Below are 15,413 nucleotides of genomic sequence, written 5' to 3'. Positions count from 1 at the left end.
CCTCACCATCCCGGCTGCCCTTTCTGGGCACCGGGGCCTCGGACTTAGCTGGGAGAAAGAGGGGGCTTCTCCAGCTGCCTCATGCTAAGACACAGTGCGGGGAGGGACTGTGAGGGTGACTCCGCCCCTCCTCTCTGTCCTAATGCGCAGGCTGGCCCTGCCCTCGTTTCCTGCCCTGGAAGGCAGTGATGGGTGGTGGATGGAAGGGGCTGGGAGACAGTCTTCTATCTAAACTGCCCCCTCTGCCCTGCTGGTCACAGGAGGGAGGGGGAAGGCAGGGTGGGCTCCAGTTGTATTTATTTAGTATTTATTCACTTTTATTTAGCACCAGGGAAGGGAATGAGGGCTAGGGTCCTGGGGAAACTGATCCCATCCCTCATAGCCCTCACCCTGGCTAGGAAATCCAGGGTGGTAATGATAGGCAGAAAGTGATCTGTGTGTGTCTGTGTATGAGAATGTGTGTGTGTGTGTGTGTTTATGTATGAGGTACATCCTGCCCTGCTTTCCTCTCCCTGAATTTTGTTTTCTGGGAAAGGAAGAGTCAAGTGTAGGATAAGCCTTCAGGGAGTAAGGGATTATCATATTTTTAAAATATAAATTGAATTCTGCTATTTATGTTCTCCTTTTGGAGTCAGAGCTGTGGGTTGCACCCTGGCTCCACATCTCTGAACATTTGTTTTCTCATTTGCCAAAAATAATACCTCCCTTGGAAATTTGTTGTGAGGATTAAATAATGTAAATAAAGAACTAGTACAATGCCTTGCACTTGATAAGTGCTCAACAGATGGCAGCTGCTGTTAGTTATTGTCATCACCTTTCTGTCCACCTCCACTGCCCATGGGGTTTGCAACACACTTGAAGGTGGAAAAGATCCACATCAGTGGTGCCTGCCCTTACCCCAGGCTCAGTTCCTTCGGTTGGTAGAACCTATCATGGCTTCTGCGGGATTGTCAGAAAAGGATGATTCTGTCCCTGATCTCTGGAGACTCCTGATCATGGAGGCTCCTGAGACATGATAAACACTTGGCTACAGCACAACTGATAAGAGCTTGAAGGTGCAGAGATGACAAGAACAACTGCTCCAACACAAACAAGCAGCTTAGTAGTGAGAGCTTAGTGGTAGTCGACGGCTCTGGGGGAGCTGCTGTGGTAGGAAGATCACTCAAGTGGGAGCCACTGGGTCTGAATTTGAGTTGGGGTTCAGCATCTTATTAGCTAGTAGTGTTAGGAAGTCACTGATGCTGAGCCTTAGGTTGCTCATATGTGCAAGAGGGCTAATAATGCCTGTTCCCACAGGGTATTCTGGGAACAAATGTTACAATATTTTCAAAATAGTAAAGGCTGTGTCCATGGGACGAGTTACCCGTATGGCAACTGAGTGCCTGGGACAGGATTCCCAGAATCAGCCAGTGCAAACCCAGCAGAATTCTTTGAAGATGTGAGATTAGCATGGATGTTTTTTTGTTTTTTGTTTTTTGGGTTTTTTTGTTGAGGAAGCTTTGCCCTGAGCTAAATCCATTGCCAATCTTCCTCTTTTTGTATGTGAGTTGCCACAGCGTGGCCACTGACAGATGAGTGGTGTAGGTCCACACCCAGGAACCGAACCTGGGCCCCAGAGGTGGGGTGTGCCAGACTTAACCCGTAGGCCACTGGGGCTGGCCCTAGAATGGAATTTAATAAGAGGAACAGGACACAGTTTGGTAGGGGATAGTCAGGAGGGTAGGAAGAATGGAGAAGGATCAGAGGTGAGGGGGAGCCAGATGTTCAATGGTGGCAGAACACCTGAAGGCCAGTCCAGTACTAGAAACAGGTCTGCTTTTCCTTATGAGCAGGTGACTTTGCTTAAGAAAGAACTTGGGCAGCCCTGAGTGTGTCATGGAGGGAAAGGGGTTGGGAAAGCGGAGCAGGTGAACCCTGCAAGAATTTAGAGTCTTGAGTGGCAGTTCCGGGACTGCTAGGGACTGGGGAAGGTACTGAATGTGGAGGTGAGAGACGAACAAGGAGGTAAAGAAGCCCCTGAGGTGGGAGTGGCAGAGGGGAGAGTAGGGGAACTAGTGGTGCTTCACTCTGCCATTGCAGAACCTGGCTGGGCTCCCAAACACTGCTTGGGATGTGGAGCTGGAACTAGGGGGTTGAGGCAGGACATGGATGTTGTGGCGGTTCTATGTGTTGTGTTTGCTGGGGCTGGGCTTTGCTGATCAAGTTCTGCACCAGGCAGTGCCTTACTCACTGCCCTGTATTCTACGCCACCCAGCACGGTGCCTACTCCCGCAGCAGCAACGAGAACAAGGCTGTCCCCCTCTCCTTTCTCCGGGATGCATGGCCACCACTGCTGTGCTTGGCCCTGGCCCTTCCTCCTGTCCTCCTACCAACAAGGCTGGAGGGGGTAGAAACAGGAGAGTAGGACAAGGCCAGAGTGATCTTCAACTGTTTCATCTAGTTAAGAAAACTGGACCACCAATAACATGTTTACAGACCTTAATTCTATGAACTCATGGTCTGGTAAGCAGAGCTCTGTGCTAAGTAGATGTAAGGTACAAACACAAACAACATATGACCAAAGAAGCTCATTGTGTTTCCGGGGGAGGTTGCATACTATACCTCCACTGAGAGGAACAGTGGGATAGTACAAAGAACTGTATGATAAGGGCAAAATGAACCAGGCAGAGACCGAGTCTCGGGTTAATGGGCTATGAGGGTTCTGGAGGGTGAGTCTTGGGCTGGGCCCTGAGGAACAGGTCATCGTGATAGCCCTTCTTACCTTTCCTTAGTGCTCGTGGTAATTCACACTTTGTATGTCACTTTCATAAGCGTTATTTTAAGAGGAAGCTCTTTATTCACTGAGTAGCATTCTGACTAACCTAAAGAAGTTTTTCCCAGAAAGGGACTGAGCTTAGAGGCCACATCTGTGATTGGGTGGGTGGGTGGGTGGGTGGAGGCATACTGGAAGTAGGAGGAGAGAAAGAACTAGCTCCTCAAAGAGAAGTGATGGGCATCCTGGCTCCCAATCCTGGGCAAGGCCTGACCCGTTTTAGGAATGTTCTTCCCCATATCACTCTTCCCAGGCCCAGGCTCTAGGCTCTGCCTAATATCCTGAAGTCAGGGGTCCAATAAGTTCTTGCTATGGATGTGGGGAGTGCATACTTCCCTACAAGAGCCAGGATGAGCTCTGTCTCCCCTGTCTCCCCAGTCTGCCTACTTATTGCTGAGCTGGGGTGTGGTGTACCAGCAGGAGGAGAAGGAAGGAGGCACTGAGACAGTTCAAGTATCTGCTCTGGTCTTAGAGGCAAAAAGAGGGAAAAATGATGAGCTGGAGAAAGATGAACCAGTGACTGCCGAGGGAGTGAGTGCCCTGTCCCTGGAGAAGTTCAAGTAGAGTTTAGACTACCTTTTTATGGGATGGCAAGTGTTGTGCATGTGTATTTGAAGTAGGGGAGGAGGTTGAAGCAACAACTGTGAGTTGGGCCAATTTCTTTAAGGTCTCTCTGCCTCTGAGATTCTGTGACTCTGTGGTTAGAGCAGAGGAAATCTGGGCATTTGTCCAACCACTATTTTGGCGGTGGGGGTGGGAGAGCCAGGGTTTCTGAAGTGTGTTGTGGAATGGGCTACTCATTTACACTTCTACTCCATCGCTAGCCCCACTCCTTTAATCTCCATATAGTGTTACGGTATTTTGTTTTCTAAAATAGCAGATTGACAGTAAGTGACAAAATCAGCATCTCATTGGTCAGGGCTTGTGGGGGAGGGAAGAAAATGGAATTCAATGTATTAACATTTTATTGGCTAAGAGGTTGCTTCTGAACCAATTGAATACCTTCCCCATTGACTGTTGCTGGGGGGAAGCCAAAATCATTGGCAGCAAGGGTAACCAGTTGACAGCTGGGAGAAACCACCAGTTCTAAAAATGCTCAGAAAGAGGCGGGTGAGGGGAAGGAGGGAGCAGTAATACTGAACAATTTCCCCAGGCAGGACCTTATATGGGGACAGGCCCAGAGTACTTAAGTAGCCTGAGGAAGGAAAGGGAGAGGAGGAAGTAGATTTAAGGCATCCCCCACAGTCTTTGGGAAACTAGCAACAGGCCCTACAAACCCAGTAACATACAAGTACACACACAGTGACACACGTTGACATATACATGTCCAACTTCATAGAGATACGCTAGCACATTGATGATGTAGATGCAAATAAGCATTGAGAAGCTAAGAATTTTGGCCTGAAAATTAGTCTGAGGAAAATATATTAATTGACCTAATTTCCCAATTAGAATTGACTGTTTATTCCATTTATTTGTTTAATAAATAAGCCATTAGGTTACAAATTGGAATCAAATCACACTCTCACAGCATCTGGAAAGGACACAGATTTTCAGAGTCAGACTGAATCTAAGCTTTGCTACTTACATGTAATGTGGTCTTAAATTACTTGATCTCTGTGAGCTTCAGTTTCTTTATCTGTAAAATGGGTATATTACTACCTGCCTTATGAGAGGCTGTCACAACTTAAGAATATAATGATGTATATAAAGAATACTTGGCCCTATGTCTGGCTTCTAGTAAGTGTTGACACATGCTGATTCTCTTTTTCTCAAATCTCTTCCTTTATCCCGTTCCCACTCTTGCATTAGCATGAGAAAATAATTATACCAAGGAACAGTCTAGGTCAGATCTAAGATGGGCTATTTTGTAGAGTCTGTGCAAAAGGTCTGGATTACATTCAGGGGATGATAAAAGGGAAGACATGGTCCCTGTCCTCTGAGAGTTCACAGTCTGGTGGCTGAGACAGGCTTACCTTACAAAAATTCCAGACCTGTGTGGAGCTGGCCCGGTGGCACAGCGGTTGAGTTTGCACGTTCCGCTTCGGTGGCGCGGGGTTCACTGGTTCGGATCCTGGGTGTGGACCTACACAACGCTTGTCAGGCCATGCTGTGGCAGGCGTCTCATATATAAAAAAGTAGACGAAGATGGGCATGGATGTTAGCTCAGGGCCAATCTTCCTCAGCAAAAAAGAGGAGGATTGGCAGCAGATGTTTGTTCAGGGCTAATCTTTCTTAAAAAAAAAAAAAAGAAGAAAGAAAAAGAAAATCCAGACCTGTGTGATAGATGCCATGGTGAAGAAGGGGCACCTAGCACAGAATATGGGGTCACAGAAGTGTTCCTGAAAGAGGTGTCTGCCTCCACTTCTAGAAGTAAACTGTAAAACTGTAGGGATCCCCTGGAGAGTAGGGTGATGTGGAGGAGTAGAGAATTTCAGGGCTGGCCCGGTGGCACAGTGGTTAAGTTCGCACGTTCCAATTCTTGGCGGCCCGGGATTTGCTGGTTCGGATCCCGGGTGCGGACATGGCACCACTTGGCAAAAGCCATGCTGTGGTAGGCATCCCACGTATAAAGTAGAGGAAGATGGGCATGGACGTTAGCTCAGGGCCAGTCTTCCTCAGCAAAAAGAGGTGGATTGGCAGTAATTAGCTCAGGGCTAATCTTCCTCAAAAAAAATTTAAAAAAAGATTTCAGCTTGCTAGGTCAGCTCCAGGGCCCTTCTCTGTTATGCAAAACAAAAGTAAAGTAAAGAGAACAGACTTGGAGCTGGAGGATAATACTGTAAGGAGCTGAGTAGAGTTGGAAGGGATAGTTCTGGGGAGAAGCTACCATCTAGGTGGAAAACATTGAATGGGAGAGAGAGGATTTTAAAGATATTGGCCTGTGTGTTAAAATGTGCTCCTTCTCCTCTTTGCCCTGCCCCATGCATCCGATGTTTCCTTCAGAAACAAAATAGAGATTTAAATTATTTTAAATTAGTTTTTGGTTACTAGACTGGCTTTCTTCTGTTGTGTTGTGTGTCATGACTTGGCCGCTAGGGGCCCCAAGTTTTATTCAGAATGTAGAAAGACAGGATGTTGTGGTGAAAACCAGCATACTAGAATTTAAGTTTTCAGAAATTTGGCAGTTCTAGGTGATGACTAAGTCCAGGGTGTGGCCAGGGTGAGATGGAGTCGAGATGAAGGTTCTTGAAAACCGGGAATTTACAAATGAATGTAGGGGAATTATCAGAAGATGGTAGATGGGGTGGGGGGGTGGGGGAATAGAAGGTGAAGGCCGGTTTTACAAAAACAGAATACCATGGGAGCGTAGAGGAAGGGTCCTCTAGGAGAACCACATTTCAATTATCTGTATAAGTCTATCTTTTCCACTACACAGTGAACTCCTTAAGAAAAATCAGGGGGCCGGCCCAGTGGTGCAGTGGTTAAGTGTGCGCATTCCACTTAGGTGGCCCAGGGTTTGCCGGTTCGGATCCCAGTGTGGACATGGCACCACTTGGCACACCATGCTGTGGTAGGCATCCCACGTATAAAGTAGAGGAAGATGGGCATGGATGTTAGCTCAGGGCCAGTCTTCCTCAGCAAAAGAGAGGAGGATTGGCAGCAGTTAGCTCAGGGCTAACCTTCCTCAAAAATAAAATAAAATAAAATAAAAAAGCATTAAAAAAAAAAAGGGGCTGACCCAGTGGCGTAGCAGTTAAGTTCGCACTTTCAGCTTCGGCGGCCTGGGGTTTGCTGGTTCAGATCCTGGGTGTGGACATGGTACCGCTCATCGAGCCATGCTGAGGCAGCACCCCACATGCCACAACTAGAAGGACCCACAACTAAGAATATACAACTATGTACCGGGGGCTTTGGGGAGGAAAAGGAATAAAATAAAATCTTAAAAAAAAAAAGAAAGAAAAATCAGGGCTTTTACTCAGCTCCTACTTTGTCCTTAAAATTCAGATGTATTGAATATCTGCTGTCTGCTGTCACTTTTCCATAGTTCTCACTAATTATCACAAACCCCTTTAAGATGGGGTTCATTTTACAGATGAAACCCAGAAAGCGTATCGCTGAACATCACACAGCCAATGGAATTCAAAGCTGGCATTGTACTTAAACCCAGTATTATCTCATTTTGAGCCTCAGTTACCTCAAACTCACTAAGTCCAAAGTTTACTTGTCATCTCTATCATTTTCCCCCAAATGTACCTTTTCTAAGTTTTGTTTCTCATTAAATGGTGCCACCATTCACCCAGTGGTCCACCTTAGAAATCTGGAGGTGGGGCCGGTCCCCTGGCCAAGTGGCTAAGTTTGCACCCTCCGCTTTGGTGGCCCAGGGTGCGCTGGTTTGGATCCTAGGCATGGACCTACGCACCACTCACTAAGCCATGCTGAGGTGGCATCCCACATAGAAGAGCTAGAATGACTCACAACTAGGATATACAATTATGTGCTGGGGCTTTGGGGAGAAGAAACAAAAGAGAGAGAAATCTGGGGGTCATCTTGGAGTCCTCTAACTCCCTGACTTGGCACATCCAGGCAGTCACCAAATCCTTTTTGTCTCCTAAAAATTCTCAAAGAGATCCTCTACCCTCTAGTCCCACTGATATCACCTTATTTTGCATTAGCTCCATCTCACTTCTGAATTTCTGCAGTAACCCGCTTCCAGTCTTGACCACTTCAATCAATGCTCCACATTTCCACCAGAGTTAACTTCCTAAAGTTCTGAGTATAGCACTCTCTGTTTAGAGTACTTTAATGCCTTCCTCTTGCCCTCAGGATAAAACTCAAACTCTTTCAATGTGATTTATGGAGTCTTTCATTATCTGGCACCTATTTACCTCTCCAGTCTCAACTCTCGCGATTCCCTTCACTCTATTGTCCAGCCTTACTGATCCATTTTTGATTTCCCAAACTCCTTAATTTCTTCCTCCTTTCCAGACTTTTGTCCTTATCGTTTTCTCTGCCCAGAACACTATTCATCTGTTGAAATATAATTTTCAGAAAAAGATAAAACTATGACTCTCACTCTGTTAAAGGAAAAATTATTCTGACCCTTGTTAAAATGGCAAGGAAGACTTCATTTGGGACTATTGCCGTAAGTGTCAAGACTATCCCAATTGGAAAGAAATTGGGCTCAACTCTGAATACAGTATGAACAAGTAGATATTTATAGCCAATGAGCAAAATGAGAGAGTCAGTGGATGGAAAATTACATCAAGGGTAGGGAATTTTTTTTTTTTTTTTTAAAGATTGGCACCTGAGCTAACAACTGCTGCCAATCTTTTTTTTCCTTCTTCTTTTTCTCCCCAAAGCTCCCCAGTACATAGTTGTATGTTTTAGTTGTGGCATGTGGGGCGTGGACATGGCAACACTCATCAAGCTATGCTGAGTCAGCGCCCCACACGCCTGCCGAGCCCAGGATCCGAACCAGCGACACCCTGGGCCGGGAAGCGGAGCGCGCGAACTTAACCACTTGGCCACGGGGCCAGTCCCTATGGGTAGGGAAATTCTTAGGACTTAGGATTCTTGCTGAAGGCAGGCCAGGGTGATCAGATATTAAGGGTGGGGAATTCTCACTAAAATGACTTAGCAGGATTCTAGCTAAAAGTGGCTAGGGGCCCAAGGACGAGCCCTATTGATAAGAGGGCTCAGAGGAGCCTGTCTAAAGTTTGGTCAAGGACAGATTTTGTCAATACCCATATAAAAATGAACACGTGTTACAGATTTTGTTTAACTTGTAAGGAACCAGAAGACGTTATTACTGGTTCAAAAGAATATCTAAAAAACAGACACATTTACAGATCAGGAATGCAGAAATGAATATGACAATGGAGGCAAAAACCTTTTTCCACAAGGTAGCCAGTAGGGGTTTAATTGAACCTCTATCAGACAGGACTGAAATTTGCATGTCTATCAGTTTCCTACATAGGGTTGTAAAATATCTCCCACTGAAACAAGATCTTATAAAGCAGAAGGATGTACTATAGACAAGTCCTTCAGGTTTCCCATTAGCCATCACTTCTTCTCGGAAGGCTTTCCAGATTCTCCACGTGAGAATGAGGTGCAATTTCTGGGCTATCATATTTATCCCACTATATTTTTTGTAACCCTCCCTCCCTCCCTCCCTCCCGTACAAGCACACAAGACCATGAGCTTTTTGAGACAGACATTGTGAGTTATTCAAGTTTCCTCAGTGTGAACATCTGCTTCTAAGGAACACAATATGCTAAGCGGGTAGTGGAAGCCACAAGATAAACATATTGCATATTAATGGAATGTCCACTTTACTCTCATATCTGGGAAAACACATTTTTACATTAAAGCAGACCCTGCCCTTCCCTCCACACTCAATGTTTCCTTGCTTTATTAACTGTTTCTATTTCAAGGCCTGCGGGATACCATGGGATACAAAAATGCGCCAGAGCAGTCAACTATGACTCACCCTGAGCAAGAAACAATTTTGATACTAAGTGGCACTTAGTTGCAAGGGGCGCCACTGACCCGGTAAAGGAGCTCAGCCTAGCCCGGGGATATAGGGAGGCCTTCGGTCGCGCCAGAAACTGTCCCACCGGCCGTTCGGTCAGTCTCAGCCCAAAGGAAAGTCCTGGTTTGAGCTGCTGTTTTTACAAGACTGCGCGGTGGGAAATGGAATCTCCCTAGGAGTCGGTCCTGTGGGGATGAACCCCCGCGCAGGCTCCCTGAAGGGTCGAGGCTGTAGCGGCCCGCTGCCCGCGGCCCAGCCTCCTCCGAGCCCCGCCCGGCCGCGCTCCGGCACGCGCCTCCGGGCCGGGGCTGTCCAGACCCTGCGCTCCGCCCGCCCCGGCGGCTCCACCCGAGGCCCCGCCCCGTGACGCGAGGCCCCGCCCCCGCAGCGCCCGCTTCCAAGATGGCGGCAGCGATGCCTGCCCGGCTGTCGGGGTGGCGGTGACGACTGGAAGCAGAAGAACAGGTACGTGGGCTGGGGTTGGTGGGGTGAGGGGCCGGAAGAAAGGTTCGGGCGATTGGGAGGATGAGAAGTTTTGGGTAAAGGCTGAAGACAAGCCTGAGCAGGCAGGGGATCCCAGGTGGAAGTCTGGACAGAGGCCGGGTGGGCTCACGTTGCAAGGTAGGGCAAACGCAAGAGGAGGTTGGGGTGGAATGGGGGTGCTCCGAAAGAACCGGGCTGTCACCCGCTGCAGAGCGCTGACCACGCCCCTCTAGGTGAGCTAGCCCAGGTACTCCCGACAGGTTCTGCCCAGCCCTCCGTTTTCCTATTTCCCTCTAGCTATAACCCTCCTCCCCACCCCCTCTAGGACTGGGGAAGGGTAGAAAAGGTAGAGGACGCCACCCCCACCCTACTCCCCGCCGCGCTCCAGGGCTGTTTGCTTGCAGCTCCCAGGTGGTCACGCTCCCTGCACCTGCGGAGCTAGCTCTCAAGCACGAGAAGAACGGAAAGGAGCCTGTTTCCTACTCCGCCCTGGGTTCTCTTGAGGCCACTCCACAGTCCTGTCATGACTCCCTCACCCCCTGGCAGACATAATGTCTCCACTAGCTGCCCTGTCCCCAGTCCCCAAACAGGTTGGTCCTGTTGGAGTGGGGGATGGTTAAGTTCGGAGTGAACCTGACACTCCAGGGTGGCCCCGGGAGGAGCCGGGGACCTAGCATCTCCCCCCACCCCCCCGCTCTTTTCTTTCCAACACTTTCCCTCACTTCCCTTGCTGGGAAAGCGGCTTCACCCTGATCCTGATCTCTGCCCCATAGAGGGTGGCTGGTTATCCTTGATCGCTTCTGTTCCAGCTGGTCCCAGGATCGCTGTTGCAGCGCTGGATGGATCCTTTCTCTGTCTTCTGTGATGTTTCCAATTTTAGATAATGCCTCACATCTCTGTCCCCCCGGGACCTCCTGAAGACCCCATGATCCAGAACAAGACAGCTTGAACCCAGGTGAGTCTCTCTCTCCCTCTAGAACTGGAAGGAAAGTTCTCCAGAGACTCCTGAAATGGACATGGGACCTGAATGATGTAAGCATTCTTGGGGGTGGGAACTGAGAGTAGATGCAGGAGTGGTTTGGAGAGGGGGCGGAGGAGGGTGAAACTTGGGCTGGAAGTGACAGGTGGTAGGGCTGCTGGTGGTCACATTCTATTTATTTTTCTTGCATGACCAGACACCTGTGTGCTCCCTTCTGTGACTTTATTCTTTGCTTCTTTTTCCTCTTTACCCCGGCACCACCTTCATCCCTCCCTGATGATTTCTCTGCTGGCTTGATCTCTTCCTGCCCACCCCCAGAACTTTCCTCTCTCCCTCCTCAGACCTCCCCCCAGGATGTTGCGGAGGCTGTTGGAGAGGCCCTGTACACTGGCCCTGCTTGTGGGCTCCCAGCTGGCCGTCATGATGTACCTGTCACTGGGGGGCTTCCGAAGCCTCAGTGCCCTATTTGGCCGAGAGCAGGGGCCGACATTTGACTATTCGCATCCCCACGATGTCTACAGTAACCTCAGTCACCTGCCTGGGGCCCCTGTTGCCCCAGGGGGCCCTCTAGCTCCTCAAGGTCTACCCTACTGTCCAGAACGATCTCCTCTCTTAGGTGAGTGCAGAAGGAAGGAGGAAGTGAACGGAAGGCTGAGGTCTGGGAGCAGGGAGGCTTGGGCAGGCATAGTGTGGCAGGAGTGGGACTTAGAACAGGAGGTTAATGTAATTGGAAGATGGGCTGAGGTTGAGATAGAATGGACTCTGAATTTAGAGTTTAGATTGGGCTCTTGGATTGAGCTACAACTTTCTATTGCCTACCCATTTATGAGCTCTTCCTGCCTTGGGCTAAGAATTGCTTCCTTTGTAGATGAGCCCTGGTTTAGTTAGTTAATTGGAAGTCTTTCTGTTCTCTCCATCCTCTAACTACAGCTTCCAACCCTGTAGAGAGAGTTATGGAACCCTAAAATACAAAGGTAGGCCAAGTTAAGGAGCCTGCATCTTCCAGACTTTGCAAAGCTGCCCCAATGATGGTGAACTCAAGGCTCTGAAAATTCTGAGTGAGCCCTTAGGGGAGCTGAGCCCTAGAACCAGATTGTGGGGGCTAGAGGTGTCCCCAGGCCCTGGTGGTCCTTTTTCTCCTTGCCCTTCTAACCCCTGACCTTGCCATTCCTTCCCAACAGTGGGTCCTGTGTCCGTGTCCTTTAGTCCAGTGCCGTCGCTGGCAGAGATTGTGGAGAGAAATCCTCGAGTGGAACTGGGGGGCCGGTACCGCCCCGCAGGGTGTGAGCCCCGCTCCCGAACAGCCATCATTGTGCCCCACCGGGGCCGGGAGCACCACCTGCGCCTGCTGCTCTACCACCTGCACCCCTTCTTGCAGCGCCAGCAGCTTGCTTATGGCATCTATGTCATCCACCAGGTACCCCTGATCCCAACTCCGCTTTCTTTTTCGTAAGGAAACTTCAAGTAAATGCCACTCCACTCTTCATATAGTGGGTCCCTGGAATAATTTTAAGTCAGCCTATTGAGTGTGGGAAAGCACCTGGCACTGCTCTGCCAACTTGTTACTCTCTTTAGGGTATTCCCAGTCTGTACCCACCCATGATCTTCCCTTTGTTGAATTTGGAATTGTGCAAATTTGGAATTGGACAGATTTGGGCTAAAATTCTAGTTCTGTCATTTGTCCCATAAGTGACCTTGAGCAAGATACTTAACCCCCTAAAATGAAGCAAAGAAAGGTAACTAGTATATACCTGTTTCCCATGGTTGTTGTCAGGATTAAATGCTAAACAGCAGTGTGTAAGTATCAGGCACATACTGATGCTCAAAAAAAAATTGTTGAATGAAAAAATAAAAGATAGTTTGTCTTTCTCTTGATTCTCCTTGCCCTATGACCCACTTTGGTTTCCCTCTTTTCTCTTTTATACTTCTGACCCCTCTTCTCCATGCTACCTACAGACATAGTCCGGTCCTCTTCCGTTATTATCTTCCAGGCTGGAAATGGAACATTTAACAGGGCAAAGCTGCTGAATGTTGGGGTGCGGGAGGCCCTGCGTGATGAAGAGTGGGACTGCCTGTTCTTGCATGATGTGGACCTCCTGCCAGAGAATGACCACAACCTCTATGTGTGTGATCCCCGGGGACCCCGGCATGTTGCTGTTGCCATGAACAAGTTTGGATACAGGTAGAGGGCATGAGAGGATGCTGGGAAGCAGGGAAACCCACCATCCATTGGAAGGAGGAGAGCCAAGGGGATTGTGGGTAGGCGTGTCTCCCCAGAAGACTTGTGGAATTCAAGGATCTTTCTCTCCCTAGCCTCCCGTACCCCCAGTACTTTGGAGGGGTCTCAGCACTCACTCCTGACCAGTACCTGAAGATGAATGGCTTCCCCAATGAATACTGGGGTTGGGGTGGTGAAGATGACGACATTGCTACCAGGTCAGACTTCCTGTCACCACCTCCCTCCTTCACCCCAGCCTAAACTCCTGTCCTCTGAGACCACCCCTGGCCATAGCCTTTTAACACTAACCTTTAGTTCCCTGGTCCTGCACTGTGCCCATTCCTCTCCCTTAGTCTTTTCAGTCTACCCAGGTCAGGCTTTGCATGCTGCCCCCCATTCTATCATCCTCCAGTCTCCCACATCTGGTAAATTATGTTCCTGGGAGAGAGGATAAGATCAATAGGCTATAATGTCATGGGATTCCAGAGCTGAGAGATAGTTTAGTCCTGCCTTCTGCTAGGATTGCATCCAGACCACTTCCTGTGGGGCTGGGGGAGGAGGGGCTCTGCTCCAAATAGCCCAGAATCACTTTTTTTAAAACCCTGTGCCATTGTCATGATGCCAACTCATTTTTAGCATGAGAAACATTTTGACCTTCAGCCTCAGCTGACCCAATTTCATATCTGTGGTGTGGTGTGAATATTTGGGCTTGATATGCTGGATCCATTGTCTCCTCTCTCCCTGTGTCCTTTGGGATGACTTCTCTGTGGATTCTGGTCCTCTGTATGTGTATAAAATGCCCAGCAATTTCTAAATGTATGTACTCTTTCAATAGCTTCCCAGGCCAGCTTCACTTCTTGCTTCTGAGTCAGAGTTGGGATTTGTTTCTTTCCAGGCCCTGATCACCTGGTCCCACCCTTTTCTTAACACTGGGGGTGGAGGTGGGGGTGGGGAGGCTGCCAAGCAGTGGGGTTGAGGCAGCTCAGCCACTATTCTAAATAATTGCTGAGCTTGGGTCTGCAACTCCCAGGCTTGTCCTATCCTTTTGACAAAATGGCTTCTCTCCCTGTCCTTCCAAGACTGCAAGGGCAGCTCTGGGAGCCGGTTAGGAAATGAAGGTGGGAGGTGCAGACCTACCTCTGCAATTGTTTAAAGGCCCCAGGGTGCCTGGCACCAGGCCCTGAGGATTTGGATACATCCAGCTTTCACATTCTCTTCAGCCATTTCCTTCTGTTTGACTTTCTCGCCCCTTCCAGTACGTGGCACATTTTTGCCTAACTAGTAATAGTTGCTCTTTGTGTACAGAAACATGCAATGCCTTCCTTGCTGGCCTTAGTTCTTCTTGCTCACCTGTCAGCAGCTTTGCTCCACTCTGGATCGTCCAAGGTGCCCTCACTTTTCCCATAGGGTACGCCTCGCTGGGATGAAGATCTCTCGCCCCCCTGCATCTGTGGGACACTATAAGATGGTGAAGCACCGAGGAGATAAGGGCAACGAGGAAAATCCCCACAGGTAGGAAGGGAGGACTGCCTGGGAATTGTTACTGGATCCTTGGGGTTCTGCATCCTAGCTAGGAAGCTCCTAAAGGTCCTTAGATTCCTGTTCCTTTCTGGGTCTTAGTCTCCAACCTCTAACCCTCAGATTTGACCTCCTGGTCCGTACCCAGAATTCCTGGACGCAAGATGGGATGAACTCACTGACCTACCGATTGCTGGCTCGAGAGCTGGGCCCTCTCTATACCAACATCACGGCAGACATTGGTACTGACCCTCGGGGTCCCCGGACTCTCTCTGGTCCCCGTTACCCACCTGGTTCCTCCCAGGCCTTCCGTCAAGAGATGCTGCAGCGTCGGCCCCCAGCCAGGCCTGGTCCTCTGCCTACTGCCAACCACACAGACCCCCATGGTTCACACTGACTCCTCCTTCCTGCCATCCTTAATCATGCAACTGAATCAGAGGGGTTGTATTCTCCCCACCCTCAGCTCCTCACTGCTCTCAGAGGGATGTGGGGAAATTGAACTCTAGTGCTGTGCTGGGGGCAGGGGCTTCTCCTCACTGCTGGACTGGAGCTGGGCTCCTCTAGGCCTGGGGGTCCCTCTTTCTAGGGTCACCTGCCAGGGCTTATGACTGTGAATCTTGATGTCATGATTTTATGTGACGACTCCTGGGAGTCCCTTGCCGCTGGGGCAGGAGCAGGGCTGGACCCCAAGTCCCTTCCTCTTCAATGGAGAGAAGAGTGATCTGGCTTCTCCAGGGACCTCTGTGAATATTTATTCTATTTATGGTTCCCAGGAAGTGTGTTTGTTGAAGGAAGCCCCTCCCTGGGTACTTTCTGCCAGTGCTGGAGTAGCTCCCTCTTCTGGACCTGGCTCAGGGGGCTGGGATTTTGATATATTTTCTAATAAAGGACTTTGTCTTGCCTCTGCCCCTGCTTTCTGCATCCCAGG

General features: G+C 49.2%; 1 protein-coding gene across 18 annotated transcripts; it reads left to right on the top strand.

Moving 5' to 3' along the window:
• Window positions 1-9,282: 9,282 nt before the first annotated feature.
• Window positions 9,283-15,391, top strand: B4GALT3 (beta-1,4-galactosyltransferase 3). 18 transcript variants are annotated; one of them, XM_070266837.1, is made up of 9 exons: window positions 9,631-9,752; window positions 10,096-10,360; window positions 10,580-10,725; window positions 11,091-11,365; window positions 11,931-12,166; window positions 12,741-12,931; window positions 13,063-13,185; window positions 14,375-14,479; window positions 14,609-15,391. In XM_070266837.1, exons 4-9 carry the CDS (start codon window positions 11,104-11,106, stop codon window positions 14,880-14,882), a joined length of 1,191 nt encoding a protein of 396 aa, XP_070122938.1. In that variant the 5' UTR covers window positions 9,631-9,752; window positions 10,096-10,360; window positions 10,580-10,725; window positions 11,091-11,103; the 3' UTR covers window positions 14,883-15,391. The 18 variants fall into 18 exon arrangements, with proteins under 18 accessions (XP_014595105.1, XP_014595111.1, XP_070122938.1 ...); XM_070266838.1 differs by having other exon boundaries at window positions 9,660-9,752; window positions 10,175-10,360; XM_070266841.1 differs by having other exon boundaries at window positions 9,666-9,752; window positions 10,175-10,360; window positions 11,068-11,365.
• The last annotated feature ends 22 nt before the right edge of the window (window positions 15,392-15,413 follow it).

The sequence above is a fragment of the Equus caballus genome, chromosome 5 (genome assembly GCF_041296265.1).
Source record: "Equus caballus isolate H_3958 breed thoroughbred chromosome 5, TB-T2T, whole genome shotgun sequence".
Lineage (NCBI taxonomy): Eukaryota > Metazoa > Chordata > Mammalia > Perissodactyla > Equidae > Equus > Equus caballus.
The sequence above is the reverse complement of the archived record's forward strand: the minus strand, read 5'-3'. Positions and strand labels throughout refer to the sequence as shown.